General features: G+C 51.0%; 3 protein-coding genes and 1 non-coding gene across 4 annotated transcripts; 1 reads left to right on the top strand and 3 right to left on the bottom strand.

Moving 5' to 3' along the window:
• Positions 1-1,836: 1,836 nt before the first annotated feature.
• On the bottom strand, positions 1,837-5,185 carry BDQ94DRAFT_159465 (putative serine/threonine protein kinase (Kin4); the record flags this gene model as incomplete). Its single annotated transcript, XM_026769077.1, has 2 exons — positions 1,837-3,819; positions 3,872-5,185. The coding sequence occupies 2 exons, from the start codon at positions 5,183-5,185 to the stop codon at positions 1,837-1,839; spliced, it is 3,297 nt and encodes a 1,098-aa protein (XP_026626202.1).
• A 5,575-nt stretch (positions 5,186-10,760) lies between these two features.
• Positions 10,761-10,842, bottom strand: BDQ94DRAFT_t138. The gene has a single exon. It is a non-coding gene; the product is annotated as a tRNA-Ser (tRNA).
• A 421-nt stretch (positions 10,843-11,263) lies between these two features.
• On the bottom strand, positions 11,264-13,526 carry BDQ94DRAFT_143747 (senescence-associated domain-containing protein). Its single transcript, XM_026766306.1, has 2 exons — positions 12,620-13,526; positions 11,264-12,566 (listed from the first exon to the last, which is right to left on the bottom strand). The coding sequence occupies exons 1-2, from the start codon at positions 13,251-13,253 to the stop codon at positions 11,689-11,691; spliced, it is 1,512 nt and encodes a 503-aa protein (XP_026626201.1). The 5' UTR covers positions 13,254-13,526; the 3' UTR covers positions 11,264-11,688.
• A 380-nt stretch (positions 13,527-13,906) lies between these two features.
• BDQ94DRAFT_159463 (acyl-CoA dehydrogenase mitochondrial precursor) lies at positions 13,907-16,665 on the top strand (the record flags this gene model as incomplete). The annotated part of the gene is made up of 7 exons (XM_026769076.1): positions 13,907-14,224; positions 14,296-14,694; positions 14,751-14,755; positions 14,877-14,881; positions 15,112-15,226; positions 15,333-16,184; positions 16,299-16,665. The coding sequence occupies 7 exons, from the start codon at positions 13,907-13,909 to the stop codon at positions 16,663-16,665; spliced, it is 2,061 nt and encodes a 686-aa protein (XP_026626200.1).
• Positions 16,666-18,670: the final 2,005 nt, after the last annotated feature.

The raw sequence follows: 18,670 nt of genomic DNA, 5'->3' as shown, positions 1-18,670 counted from the left end.
GAGCAGATTTATACTAAATGTGTTCTCTATCCAAGTCAATTGATCGTTCACTTTCATTTTTATTTCCGCAATTACTATTTGATGGTGAGTAGATAGTTGTATAATAGCTAGTTAGTTGCTTATGCCACTGTGCCATTGTAGACCATACATCATCCGTCTAACACCTGGGAATAGTAATATGTCTTGTGAGCAGTATCCTAACTAACTAACTGAGTAGATCCAAAACTACTATCGTGGGGGTCAATTAGTTAGTTGGTAGGTAGTGAGCTACTCGCAAGGCTGACTGATTGACAGACATCACAGACAACACACACCCCCTAGTCAGTAGCCATCTATCTATGCACCCATCCCAACAAAACAACAACATCCCCTTGGGGTCCAAAACTATATAATTATCCCCCCTCAGCTAATGCATATGCAACCTAAAATCTGATCTACTATCTAGATACTAGATAGCGGCTGACACTCAGCCCGAGCAGCACAACAGGAGGAGATAAATGCCGCAAGTACTCCGTACTATATCCAACTAAAACACATAACCCGGTCCAAATGCCCTACTAAGCAACACCAAGCTAAGGTAAGTAAGCAAACAGCGGGTTGTTTCAGATATAGTTCAGAGACGGCAGGCGACTTACTGTACTCACTACTCACAGACCACATGCAAATCAGACCACTGGCTGCATGGTCATCACCACTATCTTTGGATCTAGTTTGGTTAGTTCGTTTCAGGTACAGCCTCAGCTGAGAGTGTTATCTGTAGATACTAGATAGTGGGAAAGAAAAGAGGGGTAGACGACAAGGATAAAAAGAGGGGATCACATCTAAGCCACGACTTCGTTTCTTTCTTTCTACTTCTTTCGATGGGCTGAAGTTAGCTGCAGCTACGGCTACTATCAATAGACGGTATATCCGCTCACGCTAGACAGGGATTCTGCAAAGCCCCAATCACTATCAATCAAGGGTTGTGGATCGCACTATACTATGAATTGTGGCCCCCAAGGGCATGAAGTTATGGAAATAGATGCTAGGGTAATCGACATGCGCTCAATGCACTGGTAATGCTCCAACCAAGTCATCCTCACTACCGGTTCAAAACAAGTACCACATCAAAATCAACAGAGGCCGGGTTGTGCGATCACAATAAACGTATTAAATTAACCACAAAATAATCCTGATCAATAGGAATGTAAATAGCCGTAGCACACCAAGGACACCACGTCCTAGAAGAAGGGGAAAAAAGAACAAAAGCACAAATAATCAATGGGGGAGTCAGAAAAGAAATCAATTTACAATCAGTACTATAGTGACAGGGAAAGGAAAACGAGAATTTGAACAAAGGAAATAAGGCTTTATGGGAAACAGGGGATATTCAAATGCAAGATGGGGATATGTATGCGGGAACAAACGGTTGCTGGTACAATGCGAGGACAAATCGATAGGTGCAAGCAACAGAAGGGACGAATTTTGCGTGGGTATCACGGGGGTATCCAATTAACCATTCTGCTCTTTAATGCTGATTTCCAGGAGCCTGGTCGCCTCAAATGCCACCTCCAAACCAAGAGGCTCCAGTCGAGACCCGTCGTTCCGTCGAACCCATCCTCGCTTTCTCTCGAGGATCCTGGGTATGCGGTGAATGCCAGAGCACCTGCGTCGCCTTCCTGGGCATTGCCATACGCTCCATTCCCAAATCGCAAGCAGGTCATGAGACTGGGACTGCTTGTCATTTGTCATTGTTCGACCGCGGTAACCAATTCTGCACTGACCGGTTATGTCGAGTTCAGTGAGTTGTATTGTGACAAGATGATATTAGATAGATTTCAAGACCAAGAAGCCAGCCTATCGGTCATCGCCAGCTCTCGACTTGGCCCGCCGACGGAAGAAATCCATCACTTTTCTGGCTGCGCCAGAGCTGCCAGGCCGGTGCGCCAAGTCGCGTTCGTACTCGTAGGCATCTGCAAACTTGCGGTGGTTCTTGGGTAAAACGCCAGTCCCGCGCCCAGGTCGACCAGCCTGCATCGACGGCCGCGGCGCCTTATCATACGGGGCGGAGTACTCCTCATAGTGGTTGGGTGCCGAGTGGTTGGCGTACTGGTTGCGATAATAATGGTCATTATCGTTCTGGTACACTTGCTCGGCCGAGGTCGCACTGTAAGATGTCGGCTGGTATATTCCAGACTGGTTGGAGTGTAGTACGGCGAACTGTTGGTCAATCCGGGCCTGGTAGTTGATGGGTTCGTCCTGGGTCAGGATCTCGTCTCCTGGAGCACCCTCAGGCGCTGCTCCGATGGCATCCTGGGTCCCATAGCTAGCAGCGCGCGAACGCGCCTGCATTGCACTGGTCGACGGACGCGGTTCGACCCGGTTTTCGGTAGAGCGGTCTGTTTGCGACTCTTCATCAGGAGTTTGCGATCTGCTGGAAGAAAATCCTTTCAGGGAGAATGATGGCGGCAGGAATGAGAACCTTCGAGGCCGGCCTTCCACGCCAGATTCACTAGTCTTGCGGTTATATCCGTATTGCATGGAGCGTCGCGAATCCATCGACATCCGGGTGTCATCCCCACCGTATGGTTCCTTCATACTCGTAGGCGGATAACGCTTGCCATTCTTCTGCCGAGGACCGCTACCCTGTCCTCCTCGCCCTCCAAAAATGGAACCAGAGCGGCCAAACAGCTTCTCGCCAATGCTTGAAACCGTGTTGGATCGCTTGTGGCCCTTCGGGGGCTCTTGTCGGGGTGTTGTGTTGAACTTGGCCGGAAGTTGCTGTGTACTCGGTTGACCGATGGACTGTTGGGACGACGCATCTTGCTGCTGGAGAGGAGCGGAGATAACATATTGCTTGCTCTTGGGTTGTGCGAGCCGACCCTGGGCGTTCGTGGCGGCCACCGTTGGTGCAACCGGCTGTCCATAAGAGCCTCGTGATGGCAAACGACCGGCGTTGAACGAGGCCATGGAGCCACCGGTAGTGGGGCGGGTGGCATGAGTCGCAGATGTTGGTGCCGTCCCAGTGAGTGCAGAAGCATCCGACGTTGAGCGAGGCAAGTGCCCAGGAACAGGTGCCGGCGCCGGGCCAGCAGCTGCCTTGGGCTCTCCAGTCCGCACGTTGGACGCGCCAGACAAATCACGGGCCAGAGTGCCCGACGGCATATTAGGCACGATGGGTCGACTGTTTGACCTGGCTCTCGTCGGTCGAGGCTCCGACGGCCCAGCTGGCTCCGCAACACCTGCATCCATGCCGGCAGGAACCTCGCCCCGCGCAGTTTGAGACTGAGGTGCAACATATTCGACCTGCACCGTTCGTCGTTTCGTGTCTCGAGGGGTCTTGGACCGTTCGACCGCCTGCTCTTGGGAAATATCTCCTGCATGGTGGATCAGTCCTCCCACCGAGGGAACAGGGCTATTGTTGTATGTTTTCGGAGGCTCCCGAACGGACGCGCTGCGTGCCAGCGACGGCACTTCCTTGTGCGGTTCTGCCCGAGACACCGGGTTAGTGGCAGAGCCTGCAGGATTCATGGCGAGATCCATACCCTGTGAGACGGTGGTTGTGGCAATGTCCGCAACCTTGGTCGTGCTGCTCGTGATATGGGAAACGATATGCGAGTACTCGCTTAGCCAGCTGTGCCGAGCCACTTCAAACAAGTCTGCTCGCTTCCGTGGATCAGGCACCAATATCCGCCTCAAAAGATCGCGAGCGTGGGGGGTCACATATTCCGGGAATGTTAGAGGAGTGGTGACAATGTACTTGTACAACAAGTTGATATTATCACCGTCCGGGTTAGCCGGATCATCGTCAAAGGGCAAATATCCAGCAAGCATAGCATACTGTGAAACTAATTAGCGCTTTGCAATGGTATGTTGCTTGAGAGTCACTCACCAAAATCACACCACAGCTCCAAACGTCGACCTTGCGCCCAGTGTACAGTGAGTCGCTAACCACGAGCTCCGGCGCGGCATAACAAGGACTTCCGCAGCTGGTTTGCATCAGATCACCTCGCCTCAGACCCTTGGCGTTGGGCCTGTCTAAGCGCATCCGCTTCACAAACTCCTTGTTAGTCAGGTTGTATTCGATCTCATCGCCCAATTCGTCCATGGGGTCAAACGTATTCGCAAAGCCGAAATCGGTGATGATAATGTTGCGATTCCGGTCCAGCAACAGGTTCTCCAGCTTCAAGTCACGATGGACAATACCCTTCTTGTGAAGATATCCTACACCAGATACGAGTTGCGCAAACAGGCGTCGCGCGGAATTGTCCTTGAGATACCGATTGTTCAGAATATGATCGAAGAGCTCACCCCCAGAGGCGTACTCCATGATGATACCGATGTGACGGTCCGTCTCGACCATCTCGTGGAGCCGAACGATGTTCGGGTGAGCTAGGTCACGCAGGATTGAAATTTCGCGGTAGATCTTGGGTAACCGGCTAGGATTCGACCCAAGAGACTCCCTGCGGATGAGCTTGATGGCTACCTGTATGGTGCCGTCTCTCTTCCACCCCAATTTCACCTTGCCAAACTCGCCCTCACCCAGCGTCTGCCCCAGAATGTACTGACCGAACGTCGTCTCTTTGCGCTTGACAGCATGCTCCGAGTAATCATGCCGACTTCGTAGTCCACCTCGACCTCCATCATCCACACCATCGCTTCCCACCAAACCCAGCCCGGATGCCGGAGCGCTTTCCGTCGATGGGGACACCGATGAGCCGGCCTGCCGGACCTGCTCCCGCTCGATATCCACAGACGGATCACTCACCAGGACCTGATTGATTACTGCGCTTGACTCCTTCTGCAACTCGCCCTGGCCTGCATAACCTTCCATGTTTTCCTCCGAAGACGGTGCCGCTGGCGCGTGGGAGCTCGTGCTCTGCGGGTATTCCTCGGGCACGTTCACCGGGCGAAATTGGCTGTCCTCCCCCTTCCTCTCACGGTGGCTTGCACTTCGGTCATCGGCTCGATTCTTTCCGTGACGAGAACTCGAGGACTTTTCGGCGGAGGATGAGGAGGGTTTTGCACTCGAACCATGGTGACCGCGGTGGGTTGACGATGTCCTTGGCGGCGGGACGGGCGGAGCACCCAGTAGGTCGGGATAAACGGGGGAGCGATTGTTGTCCTGCTCGGACGGCGCTGCGGGTGTCAAGGCTGGGGAGGCATGGGTGGTGAGCGGCAAGGATTGCGGTTGGGAGTCGTTCATAGCCGAAAGAAGCTGTCTGGACCGAAGAGGAGGCTAGCTGCTGAGCAGTTAGCACTACACGGATTGCGCGGTGTGGTGCTCTATCGCGGCGACTGTCGCGCTGACGCTGACAGCAGTGTTGCGGCGCATAACTCGGCATGACGGAGCTGGAGGGGGGAAGGAATGTGGACAGGAACAGCCACGGGGGAGGGGCAGACCAATGTGGATTCTCGGCAAACAGTGTAGAGTAGCACGTCACATACCTTCGTTTATTGAAGACGCAGCAGAGCCTTTGAGATGAGGACTGCTGCGTTTACGGTCCGGGACAGCCTCTTCAGGCAGACGCGAGACGGCAGATGAGCGATCACCTCGGTTCGCTCTGATGGAGCAATTGCGATCGGCGAGCTGAATTCCGACACGTCCAAGCCCTCCAGAGGGAGATAAAAGAGGACGTTGTTATTTTTCTTTTTTACTATCTGTTTGTGGGGGGGGAAGAGAGTGACCGATCAAACCGGAGCTAGAGGGTTCCGGTCGGGCAGCTGAGCTGTTGTCTCTCGAGTCAGTTTCAGTCATCGGAGGTTCCATTCGAACCACCGATAAGGGATGGATGGTTAGGGAAATAACTGACAGGTATTGGTCACCGACAAAAGCAGCAAGGTCGTTGGTATAAAGGACACCAGGTCGAATAGAAGCAGCAGAATATTAGTGCAAAAAGCGACGTCGGCGAAAATAAAGAAGAGGAAGCTAGTCAACACTCGCGTTTGTCAAAGAAACGCATAAGCTGCTGCTTGTTGTGGATTTTGAATTTTCTTTCTTTTTTTTTTCTTTTTCTTTTCTTCTGAACCCCTGGTTATTTTTGATCGATCGCAGCAAGAAGGGGGAATATCTGCACTGCAGAATTGACTCTTGGACCTTCGCCTCTTCCCACGAGTAATCGCTACCCAGGTGGGTAATGGGTTGAAGAGGGGGGGGGAGAGTCTGCGGCTCGAGAGATTGAGGAATTGGAGATCGGAGGGACGAGACCGACGCGGGCGGGAAGGGGAGAGCAGCAGCCTCGGGAGACGCGAAATTAACCACCACGAGCCACTTTCTTACTAGCACGATGGATACTCGACGGCGGGAAAGCTCGCTTTGGACTCTTTCCCAGACACGGCACCAATTTCAACACTTCCGAGGGAATTGACAAGGCAAAGTGTATGCTGCTCTGAATAGCATGATCGACAGGGAAGGGGAAATTGGAGAGAGGGGGGGAGAAGGGAAAGGGAATGGGAAGAGGTGAAGATGCAGCAACACGCAGCAGCCAGCAGCCAGCAGTAGTTGCTTGAGCAGCGGTAGCAGTAGCGTCGCGACAAGAGGGGTGCTTGAAGCCTGGTGGAGTTGTCGTCCGTCTCTGGATCGGGGAGCGGACAGGGGGGGGCGCGGCGCGAGGGGAGCAGGAAGACCGGCGGGATTAAGACCCAGGGGGGGCGCAAAAAGGAAGAGGATCCCGAGCGAAGGCAAGAAGCAGAAAAGCAAGTGAAGTGAACAAGAATAGAAGGAAACTAGAACAGTAAAAAGGGACAAAAGGAACAAAAAAAAGAGAAGAGGAAGGGGAAGAAGATGGAGATGGAGGGAAAGAGATGATGATGGGGGTGAAGAAGAGAGAGGGGATAGAGAGAAGGAGAGGAAGTGATGGCGGTGGTAGTGTGAAGTCGTAGCAATACGAATAGAATAAAAAAATAAATAATAATAATAATTATAATAATTTTGATAATGCTAGTTAGTAGACTACTACTAGATACAGCTAATGAGCCAGGTATTATTATTGCCTTCCTGCGAACGATGAACACCCACCCGACACTCTGACGGGGCCACCTACTATCTGCTAACTGCTAACTACTTCCTACTTCCTCTCTAGTGAACGAATTGACCGGGTTACCTCGTGTCGGGAGTCCGTAGCGAATGTCAAGTATGGAATTGAGGTTCCCACCTTAATTTGGGAGCAGAGAAACAGCAGGACGAGTAATTCCAAGGCGAGCCGCGAAAGGAACGGGCAACAAGCCCGTCACCAGCATTTGCTTTGCGTTGCTTTGCTGTGCTGGCTGGGGAAAGCAAAAAGCGGGTCAACGGGTCGGATCTCTTTGCCAGGAATAATCATCGCCGCCCCAATTTAAAATCATAAGCAACTTGCCAGAAGTTGAAGCGCAACATGGCAGTCGGGAAAAGAAAAGAAGACAACAGAAAAGCAGGTTAAATAATAGATGAATTCGAATCAAACACCGCCTGATCTTTACTTTGAAAACTACTTCTTTTCAAGAGATTTTCACATCTTAAACCTCACCTACAGTTTTTCATGAGAAACCTACATACCGAACTACATCACAGAGGAACAGCTGCATTTGGGCCTCGGAAATATTGGGGGGAGCGAGGGATGTGACTGGACCATGGACCTTGGATACGGACGGAGGAGTGGACTTGGGAAAACCCGACTCTAGAACGTTAGTGGGGATGACCGACTTCCCTGGCTACCTAATGTATCCATTATGGACGCATGTCCTCACGAGGTGACGAAATGCTCTTGTTTTTGTTTTTCCTTTTTCTTTTTCTTTTCCTTGTCCTGTTTTCTCTGTCTCTTTCCGTTTCCTTCCTGGATGCAAAATGGGGCAGAAAGAGGGCGCGATGGACGCCCGATCCAGATAACCACTAAAACAAGGGCCTGAACGTGGGTGTTGTCCCTTGCCTGGTTCGACCGGCCGTTGGGAATTTCCTTCTGAGTCTGGTCATTCGTCCGGATGGGCGATCGTGTACCTTAAGTAGTAGTTTTCGCTAGAACTGAAATGACTACTACTATCCACTTGCGGTACCGGTTTATGCATGCTTTTCTGGTTCGATACCACTATAATCATCCAAGCGGCCCTCGTATAGTTTAAGTCTTGCGCAGTGGTCAGTCAGTCAGCCAGTCAGTCAGGCTTTGAGGGAACCTGATCAGCCGACACCTCCCCTCCTCCTCCCAGCATCCAGCACAACAGCCCAGACCGACAGACCAGAGACAGAATAGACCAAAGACCGAGTGAGCATGAGAAGGCGCCAAGTCATCAGGGGCATCGAACCACTGTTTCAAGCCGGCACGAAAAAGTCGCTACTGGAGCCGCTGGGGCAGCCGATCGTCATTACGGCGACTAACCGGGCAGTCATCGTCTGCGCCCAACTGCTGATTGGTCGCCCGGAAGATTACCGTCCTGGACACCTCAGGTACCACCGGTCACGCCGCCCACTGGTACCTGCCTTAGGTACCACCGCCTAGCAGGGGACTTACAGTAGTCTGCTTTTTTTTATTATTATTTTTGATTGTTATTATGTCCTCTCAGAACTTGCTGGCTTCATGAACTCCCGATCGCTACCAAATCTAATTAACTCAACTAAACGAACTTAACACTGACACGTCAATGGTTGGTATCCGTCCCTGACCAAAAAAGGCCCCCATCCACAGCGCTTAATGAGCCTACGTGCTTCTCTTCTTCCTCGGGTTTGCCCCATCCTTGACCCTTGGATATCCTATCCACGGTAGGGATAACCGCCATCCCTGGAGTTGTCCTTCTGACCATGATCGGTAACCCAATTATGTCCCCATCAAGTCCGAGCTTATTTGATGCTGGGGGGAATTAAAATGAACCATTTATGAACATACCTCATTTATCCCTTGGATGATGGATCATCGTATTTCCTGATATCTTATCTACTTTCCTTTCCCCTTCTATCTACATGTTCGATGAGACTTCCATTCCTGAACCCCATCCTCCGCAACTCTACTTACTCCGCCCAGTCTTGATAGCTGCTGATACGACATGTCCAACCGCACTAACCGGATTCCCCATGAGTGCAGCATTTGACCAACTAGCGCCAGCTCTCATGCCATTGGACCAACCCCCTCATGCTAATGCTGTATCTATTTCCTACGTCTCCCGAGATGAAACCGACCTTGATCAGCTAGCTTCCTTAGCCTGCCAGCTAGGATGCACCTCATCCAGCTATTTAATTTAAAAGCTGACAGTCTAGTCGTCTTACCCGAGAGGGAGGGGAGGGGGCCGTCAAGCCAACCCCTCTAAAATAGAAACTCTCGACAGGGATGTTCCCAGGAAAGAGCAAAACAAACCACAAACAGGCCCATGCTCAATCAAGGAGACTCTTATTGATTACTTTCACCGGCCTGGGCAAGTTTGCAGTGTAACCCTCCGAGTGTACTTACTTAGTAACCGGATCTACTCCGCATGACGACCGACCAGTTCGTTACCCCAGCATCGCGCCGATGATAGTAGTAGTAGGATTCGGAGATTTCCCCCAATTACGTATGCGCTGTGAGCCTGTGACAACTATCTACTGCACAGTAGACTCTGGCTAACCAACTAACCGATCTAATTATAAAATTTGATTGCATCCCTTTCGATCCCCTTGTTTTCTGCTGGTTGTCAGGGAGATCTTGCCAGCCTTATCGATGTCTGCAACATAGACAATGCTTGTCTGAGAAATCAATTTCAGTTTGCGCCATGTTTACTTTCCCAAATTGGGTCTGATAGGCGTATATCCGGACATGGATGTCTGAAATAATCATAACACACACAAAACACCACACTATGATCTTTCCCTTTCTCAGGCTAGTCGCATGGAACATGTTCTGCATGACTGAAAACTAGTTGTCTCTATGACAGGGACCTGCGACATACTAATTTCCTCTGGTCAAATCTCCCCGGGAACGAGGCCCCTGGTAAATATATCGGTCCTTCTCGGAGGCACACACAGCGCGATCATTTAGTAGTTAATGAGGTGCATTATAGAGGGTCTTGCTGGGATGCCATTGGTCATCAAATCAATTACTCGTGCATTTCAAGGCGCATCTCCGAGCATGACCATATCAACTACTGAATAAATAGACGAAGCTATCCTACTCAATAATTTGAGATGCGGCGTTAGCGTCAACTATTCCCGGTTACTATATATACGGTCTTGTGCACAAGTCAGCCATTAATACACGATTTACGCACCGGTGGCTCACCCTCTCATTTAGACTGAGTACATACATATACCACTGCACAATGTATACAATAATTCTCTGCACATAGCCATGCACATAGTGCCCACGACATACCTGCACATGGATGCCACCAATCGAGCTACTGCGCTCGATACTACTTACTACTTATATACCCTCCTGTCCAAGGCATGGAAACACATCCTAAATAGCTAGATATAGTACATACCCATACACCTGAACACGACTCAAACAAAGCACACCCGGAACCCAACCCAGCCCAGTAGTCTTATGGAATTATCACTCCCACATACCCAGCAACCACTATTAGTACCATCCCATACCCACGTGAACAAGCTAGATGGAAATCCCTCCCATACCATAATACCAACATCAACAACCTCTATCCATCTATCTACTCCGTTCCGTACCCAAAAAGTAGATTATCCACAGAGTACTCCGTATATATAAGATATCCATCCACATCCGTCAACAGACCCACCCACGACCCACAACAACCACACAATAACTCCAGTTCCCACAACAAAAAGTCCCTAGGAGTAAAAAAAGAAGAAGAAAACAAAAAGATATCGACAACAGTCGGATTTGAACCGACGCCTCCGAAGAGAATAGATTTCTAGTCTATCGCCTTAGACCGCTCGGCCATATTGTCTTATTGATATTTGGGGGTCATTCTTTGACTATATGAGGGGGAGGACGCCCTGGGGAGGGGGTGTGGGTGGGCAATTGGTGAGGTATTGGGGTTTTTATTTATGTTGTGTATGGGATTATGTTGGTTGGTGTAGTGGGGTTTGATTTCTGTTTGGTGGTATTGAAGTAGTAGTGGGTTTTGTTCGTAGCAACTAATACTACGGGGTAAGTTGGTGAGATGGTAGTACCAGTTCATTGATATATATACTGTTGATGTTAGCGGGGTGTGGATGTCCCTGGGCAATACCAGTGCATTGTAGTCTCGGTATATGCTAGTATTGGACGTGATGATAGGTATTGGTGCGAGAACGAGGAGCAGGATGTCAACTGGCAATTGGACTGGATTCAAGGTAGTGGCGTGGACACATTCTTACCATACGCCTCACGTTTGGTTGTGCTGGAACCGGTGCACATGCCCTGGGGTAATGTGGCCTACAGCATACTACGTATTAGATAGGATAAATCCAACCTCGGTGATGGGTATCGAAGATCAATATTCACAACCGGTCCGGAGATAGAGCTGGTCCTAAGACTGCTAAAGAGTGCTAGCTCTAGCCTAGTATATGGCACAAGAGCAAATGCCACCGCCGTTTTCGTCACATAGATGTACCAGCGTATATCAGGCCACACCATATCTCCATGTATCCATATAAACAGGGCACATATCGTAAAAACACTGAAAAAGAGTGCATAAAACGGACGACACGCGGGAAATCACCAACCCAGTGCATCAAGGTCATAAATCATACATTAAACAGAGTACAGCAGACCAGATTGAAATAGAAGATCAAACTGAAGAGCATCCACGTCAACGCTTACCCCCCGACATTGACATACCGCTCAACGAGGTAGTGCCTGGCGCACCGTATGCAGGTGGAGGGGTCGAGCTGGGAGACTGACGTCTCACAACTGGCTCACGGCCACCATATGCCTGGCTTGGGCCCGCCGCTGCAGGAACATCTCCGCCGTCGCCCGTTCCAACGAGGACCTGCTGCCCATTGCGCATACGGCCGACGACCATACCCCTCGCAACGGACTTCAGCACAGCCTTGCGGCTAACACCCGCGGCGTCAATATACACCAAACCGACATTCTTGACTCCGCCAGTGAGGTCGGAGGCTACGGAGCCCGCCTGCTCGCCATAGCGGTGTCCAATCATGGTGCTAGCTGCATTGGAGCCGGTGATCAATACGTTGCGAGCACCCTGCTCGATGCCGTCCGTCAAAGTCGAGAACGCAATCATCGACTTGTTCAGGATGCCCGGCCTGTAGTCGCTCCCGGACCTATCGACGCCCCTCTGCGTACCGTTGTCCCTGCGACGGGCCAGGGAGGCACCGATATTCTGGGCATATTTACCCACCTGACCAACCGTCTTTGCGGACAGCTCGGCAGCACCCTGCGAGAATGTCCCGACTTTTCGGATCCGAGAATGTGTGGTGTCAGAGAAGGTCATCGGTTTAGGGTTGGGCTTGGTCTTCTTGGTGAAAGCTTCTGCGCCGCTTGTGATAGCGTTGGCAAGATAGGAAGATCCGGTGACGATCAAGCGAGAGGCAGTCGCAGAGGTTTGAACGATTGTCGAGTCCTTATAGACCGGATGACGAGCCATCCGCAGGTATTCTTCGGAGACATTACTGACGTTGACTTGGTTACTCTCGGCCTCGGTAGGAAGTTCGATTTCCACAGGTCCTATCAAGGCAAATGTTAGCAGATTCGTGGATTAGCAATGACAGAAAACGTACGTTTTGAGCCAGGTTTGACACCAGGTTCCTCAACCACATCATACCCTTCCATTTCACCAACCACGCTGCCATCTTCCTCATCCACCAGAACAATCCGGCCATGGGCGTCATCCTGGGCGAATCCTGACGGGGCAACATACCCTTCGCCTGGCGCGTAAGTTGCGGGATTATACGGTGCATGATTGCTCGGCGGGGGAGCGCGTTCGAGGAACGCCGTGCATTGAGCTAAGATAGTCTCAAAGGTATCGATATCATCCTGTGTGACCTTACCCGGACCTGAGCCAATGCCCGGAAACTGGATACGAATGAATGCGCCGGCATCAGGGCCCACATCCCAGCGAGGGATCAAGTAGCTGTCTGGAGACTGGTGGAAGATCTGAGTGGTAGCAGGAAGCGCCAGGTCTAGTTCCGGTGGCAAGTGCAGGTGAAGGTAAAAGTCTTCCTCTGCAGACGTATCAGGGGGAGGCGTCGAGGGGGAGGTGCCAGGCACGGTCGTTCTAGTGGGGACCATCAGAAGAGAGAGGGTCTGAGGACCAGACGGGGTCAACTCTGTCTCTTCGCCATTTTGGATGTGAAAAGCACGGATGTTGCTGATGCTATAAAGTAGCCTTGGATCATGAACGGTGGAAGCCATGACTGAAATGCCTTGAAGATGGACAGTAAACAGTTTCAGCTCGAAGACCCTGTAGGTACCAAGTGGAGGACTTTGCGGGGGGGGAGCTGATAACACGGCACAGCCGCTTGGCGGGGGGGAGATTGCAAGATGAGAGACAGTGTGCTGTCCACAGCAACCAAGTGAATTATGAGAGTTAGTAAAAGGAGAAGAGAAGGAGAAGAGATGCGACAGCAGCACCGGGGAACAGGCAATAAATACTTGCCCGAACCCCGGGCAGGCCGACGAGCGTCGAAACAACCATGAATGAATGGATGGCGGCCAAGAGGGGAGTGACATAATCGCCCCCGTCCGCTCTTGGCAGTGCTGCGCCACACCTCATCACATCACACCTGCACCGCCACATATATGCACGGCGGTGCGTGAGTGGTCCGTCCTGTCTCAATAATAGAACAGCCTCGCAGCCAGCGGCAAAATTCAACCCCCCCATTCCCTCCTGGAAAGGCCCTGGCTGAGTGGAGGTGGCTATCTTTCCCCTCTTTTGACAAGCCAGTCAGTGCACACCCTGACATTTTCCAGTGGCTGCAGGGTTCTTGTTGGAGCCAAGGGCGCTTAAAGTGCTGAACAATCGGGATCGAGGGATAGACTAGGGGAGGTCAAGCCCCTCACTAAGAATGGCACGGTTCCAGATCGTCTCCGACCTGCATCTAGAAAACCCCAAGGCATACGACTTGTTCGAGATTGCACCAAAAGCACCTTATCTAGCGCTCCTGGGAGATATCGGAAATGTCAGGGACGATGGCTTCCTCTTGTTCATAGAAGATCAGCTCCGCAAGTTTGAGATTGTTTTTCTTGTGATGGGAAACCACGAGCCCTTTCATTCTAGTTGGTTGGACGTGAGGGAAAAGCTGAAGCAGTTTTCCGACGATATAACACGCAAAAGAGCGCAAGTACAATTCACCAAGCCCGGGTCTCACAAGCTAGGGAAGTTTGTCCTTCTCGACCAAACTCGATATGATCTGGCACCAGATCTTACGGTCCTGGGGTGTACATTCACTCCAAGGTCAGCGAGATGCAAGAGGAACGGGTTAGCTTCAGCTTAAATGATTTTTACTACATCAAGAACTGGTCGGTCGAGGATCACTGCGCTGCTCACGAAGCTGACCGAGCTTGGCTCAACGATCAGGTCACTCGAATCGCCAGGTCCAACCCCCATCATAAAATTGTGATTTTCACCCACCACAGTCCGACTGTTGCATCTAAGGCGGTGGATCCCGCGCACGCGAAGAGTCCTATATCATCGGCGTTCGCGACGGATCTCGCCGGGGAGGCGTGCTGGGAGAAACCCCAGGTGCGACTTTGGGGGTTTGGCCATACGCATTACAACTGTGACTTTACAGACAGTCGAACGGGAAAGCGCATTGTGGCGAACCAGCGAGGCTATTACTTCTCTCAGGCGAAGGTCTTTGAGCCGGAAAAGGTGATAAGCATTTGATAGAGCGGGAATGGCATGTGAAGGAAGGGTTGGGAGTTCATGTCTCGGGTTATAGATAGGCGCACTGGAACCTAATCTGACAGAAACAAGCGGATAGTGACATTGATAGAATGACATCTAATTAATCTGGGATTTATTTCAGTGGACAGGACCTGTAGATATGCCCCAGCTGGTGGCTAATTGCGGAGAGATGGAGCTGGAGCCGGAGCTGGAGAAACGGGGAGACGGCTGATCGACGGCCCTCGGCCGCGTTTAACCGAGGCCCGTCTGCGCTTCTCACTCGTGATCTCTCCCCGTCACCACCTGCTTTCCTCCTTCTCACTTCCTCTTCCCCCTGCGCGTCTTTGCCGTGGCCTCGAGTTACACACTATCCAGCTAATCCAGTTAATTACCATCTCGCTATGGCGTCTATCACCCGTGCGTTGCGGCCTTTGTCGCGCACTGCTACCTCCGCCCGCCTTATCACAAGACCGCCGTTGTCGACCAGGCTAGCTGTGAGGTGAGTTCCAGGCCGTGATCCCCCCATTCCTACGTCAACAGGACAAGAACCATAGCGCTATTATTCACAATCATGGCCGTTACCTATCGCTAACACTCCCCTCCAGCAGCACCCATGCGTTCTCCACCACCTCCCGCCGGCGGGATGTCGATCTGTCCGGACTGACGCCCACCCCGATCACCTTCCTCTCCGAAACAGAGGCCCTCATGTCCGAATCCGTTTCCAAGTTTGCTCAGGAGCAAATATCCCCGAAAGTCAGAGACATGGATGAAGCGGAGACCATGGACCCTGCCGTGGTCGAGCAACTCTTCGAACAAGGACTGATGGGCGTCGAGATCCCGGAGGAATACGGCGGTGCGGGGATGAACTTCACGGCGGCGATTGTGGCGATTGAGGAGCTGGCTCGCGTCGACCCCAGTGTCAGTGTTCTCGTAGACGTCCACAACACCCTGGTCAACACCTCCATCATGAAGTACGGTGACGCGCAGGCGAAATGCACATGGCTACCCAAGCTGGCTACTGGCACCGTCGGCTCGTTCTGTCTGTCGGAGCCGGCCTCCGGATCAGACGCGTTCGCCCTGAAGACCAAAGCCGAGAAGACGGCCGATGGGTATAAGATCAACGGATCGAAGATGTGGATTACCAATGCCATGGAATCTGGCGTGTTCCTTGTCTTTGCCAATCTTGACCCCAGCAAGGGCTACAAGGGTATCACCGCCTTCATTGTGGAGAAGGATACCCCGGGATTCTCCATTGCGAAGAAGGAAAAGAAGCTGGGCATCCGGGCCAGCAGCACCTGCGTGCTCAACTTCGACGACGTCCTGATCCCCAAGAGCAACCTGCTTGGCGAAGAAGGCCAGGGATACAAGTATGCCATTAGCATTCTCAACGAGGGACGAATTGGAATTGCTGCCCAGATGACCGGGTTGGCCCTCGGCGCCTGGGAGAATGCTGCACAGTAAGCAACCCCCAACACCACCTCTCCCATATCTCCGCGGAACTCGGTATCACCGCGGTGACCCCAAGCAGTCATTCCATGGCCGACGTGTCCATTTGCTAACGTGTCTCACAGATACATCTGGAACGACCGACGCCAATTCGGCCAACTGATCGGCGAGTTCCAGGGCATGCAGCACCAAGTGGCACAGGCGTACACTGAGATCGCAGCCGCCCGCGCGCTGGTATACAACGCGGCCCGCAAGAAGGAAGCGGGACAAGACTTCGTCCAAGATGCCGCAATGGCGAAGCTGTATGCCTCGCAAGTTGCTGGCCGCGTGGCTGGCTCCGCAGTGGAGTGGATGGGAGGCATGGGCTTCGTGCGTGAAGGCATCGCCGAGAAGATGTTCAGGGATAGCAAGATCGGCGCCATCTACGAGGGAACCAGCAACATTCAGCTGCAGACGATTGCCAAGTTGCTACAGAAGCAGTATACTCGCTAAGTGAAGCAATACCTTTCTTTCTTTCTTTTTTTTCTCCACTTGTTCCCTGTTATCATCCGTTATCCGTTCTATGGTTCCGCTTCATAGATTGAGATCCGATTCATCGTAGATTACATACACATGCCATACTATACCATACTATACTATACTACTTTATCCTTCTCTTATGCCACTTTATGTATCCTTATGACTCAGATCCATCACAAGCCGAAGAAGGGAACGGAGCCAACGAACCTCGTGTCGATCTAGCCGACAAACTCAAATCCCAAACCATGGCACTGGAACCGATTACATCTCTACCATACATTCTCCTCTCACCCTTATATCCGACATCCGAACATGCATCTTTGATGTTAGTTAGTGGTACGTACCCACCACTGACAAAGCACATACATACAACATAACATACATACATACAATACATACATACATAGTATCATACCCAATAATAAAGATCCGTCTCTTTACCGCTCCTCACATGCGCCGGGAACTACATCCATTCGCACATTATTGGCCGGGTCGGCACACAATCCAAAAAAAACCTTAGGCAATACTAGGTAGGCATCATCTATAAACTTCCATGAGTGGGACCCTTACTAGAAGTAGTAGTAGTATTTAGTACTTTCTACCGGCCGAGTGATGAGCCCTGCTGTCCAAGTAACACAAACCGAACTTACTTTGTACTGAGTGGTAAGTAGTATCCCGCACAGCAAACAAATCGTAACTACTTACTCTATGGAATTGTATTGCAACCCATAAGATAATGATTAAACGCCGATATCCCCGCGCCCTTTCCCCGACAACCTACCACCTAACCTAAGACTAACTACTATCTACTTTATATATTTAAGATTAATAAGAAGCTGCAGCCTAGACAAGGCTGGGCTAAACTAGCAGGAAACCCAAAGTTAACAAAGTCACTAAGTACAGTACTAGCAGTAAAAAAAAAAAAAAAAGGTAGTACTGTAGAAAACGTTATCCGACTGATCCGACCGAAAGTATAACCATAAAGGGTAGTAGTAATATACTCTGTACCGAGATATGCCTGCATTAGCCTTTATAGAACATATCACTAATCACGCCAAATGCCAAGGCCAAGCCAAGCCAAGAAATTGCATCAAAGAAAAATTTGGAGGTTCGGTTAGAAGTGACTGAACAAACCTTCTTGAATGACAGAATGGTTTGAAAGGTAGGTAACTGGGGAGTGGTTCCGATCGGAAGCTTACATAAATAGAGGTAAGAGGGGGAAGAGAGAGAGAGAGCGGGTTTCGTTTCGGGAGTTATTCTGGTTCCGATCTCCCCTCCCCGGTTTGATCCTCTTTTTTTTTTTTCTTCTGGGTTCTAGATAGATAGTAGACTAGAGGTCGAATCCATCGTCTTGGATTAAACGCTTACCTCTGCCGAGCTCGAATCACGTTTGAAGGGTAGGTGGATGCTGGGGTTGGGCTCTTTTGTCTACTTCGAGTAAAGTATGGGCCTTGTAAAGAGAAAGAAATCCGGTAGACGAGCCGGTGGGCGGGCCGGCCGACTGGGGAAAAAATGGAATAGAAATGGGTTTGGGACGGTTTTGCTAATCGGATGGAATTGTGGTACTGAGATGTTTCTGGAAAAAGTGAAAAATTTACAACATAGATTCCAGGAAAAGGAAAAGCGGGAGTATACACTGGGTCGTTCTGGGCCCCTGATGATGTTCACGATGATGAAGTTGATGATATTGTGGTTTTCTGGTTGAATCTGAAACCGACCATGTGGATTCGGAGCAGCTCGGTTATCGAGTTTCTTTCTTTCTCTCTCTCTCTCTCTCTCCCCCTCTATCTACTGTTAACTAATCCGTCTACCAATGATTCATGTAATCCGATTCCCCTGCATTCTATTCCCCTCTCTGTATCCAAGCGAAATCATGAAGAAAACGTGGAGTTGCCGTTCCATCATCTCCCGCCGGCAAATCTCGTCGTATTCGCGGGCCGAAAAATCACGGATTTGTTTGTATGGGGCGGGTCGTCGG

This window comes from Aspergillus welwitschiae (assembly GCF_003344945.1).
Source record: "Aspergillus welwitschiae strain CBS 139.54b unplaced genomic scaffold BDQ94scaffold_16, whole genome shotgun sequence".
Classification (NCBI taxonomy): Eukaryota; Fungi; Ascomycota; class Eurotiomycetes; order Eurotiales; family Aspergillaceae; genus Aspergillus; species Aspergillus welwitschiae.
Note: the sequence above shows the minus strand (reverse complement) of the source record. Positions and strands in the feature narration are given on the sequence as shown.

Coding starts and splice junctions, on each gene's coding strand:
- BDQ94DRAFT_143747 (XM_026766306.1), bottom strand. CDS start 13,253: ATGGCTTCCACCGTTCATGATCCAAGGCTACTTTATAGCATCAGCAAC. Junction 12,567..12,619: donor TGTCAAACCTGGCTCAAAAC/GTACGTTTTCTG, acceptor TTGCCTTGATAG/GACCTGTGGAAATCGAACTT.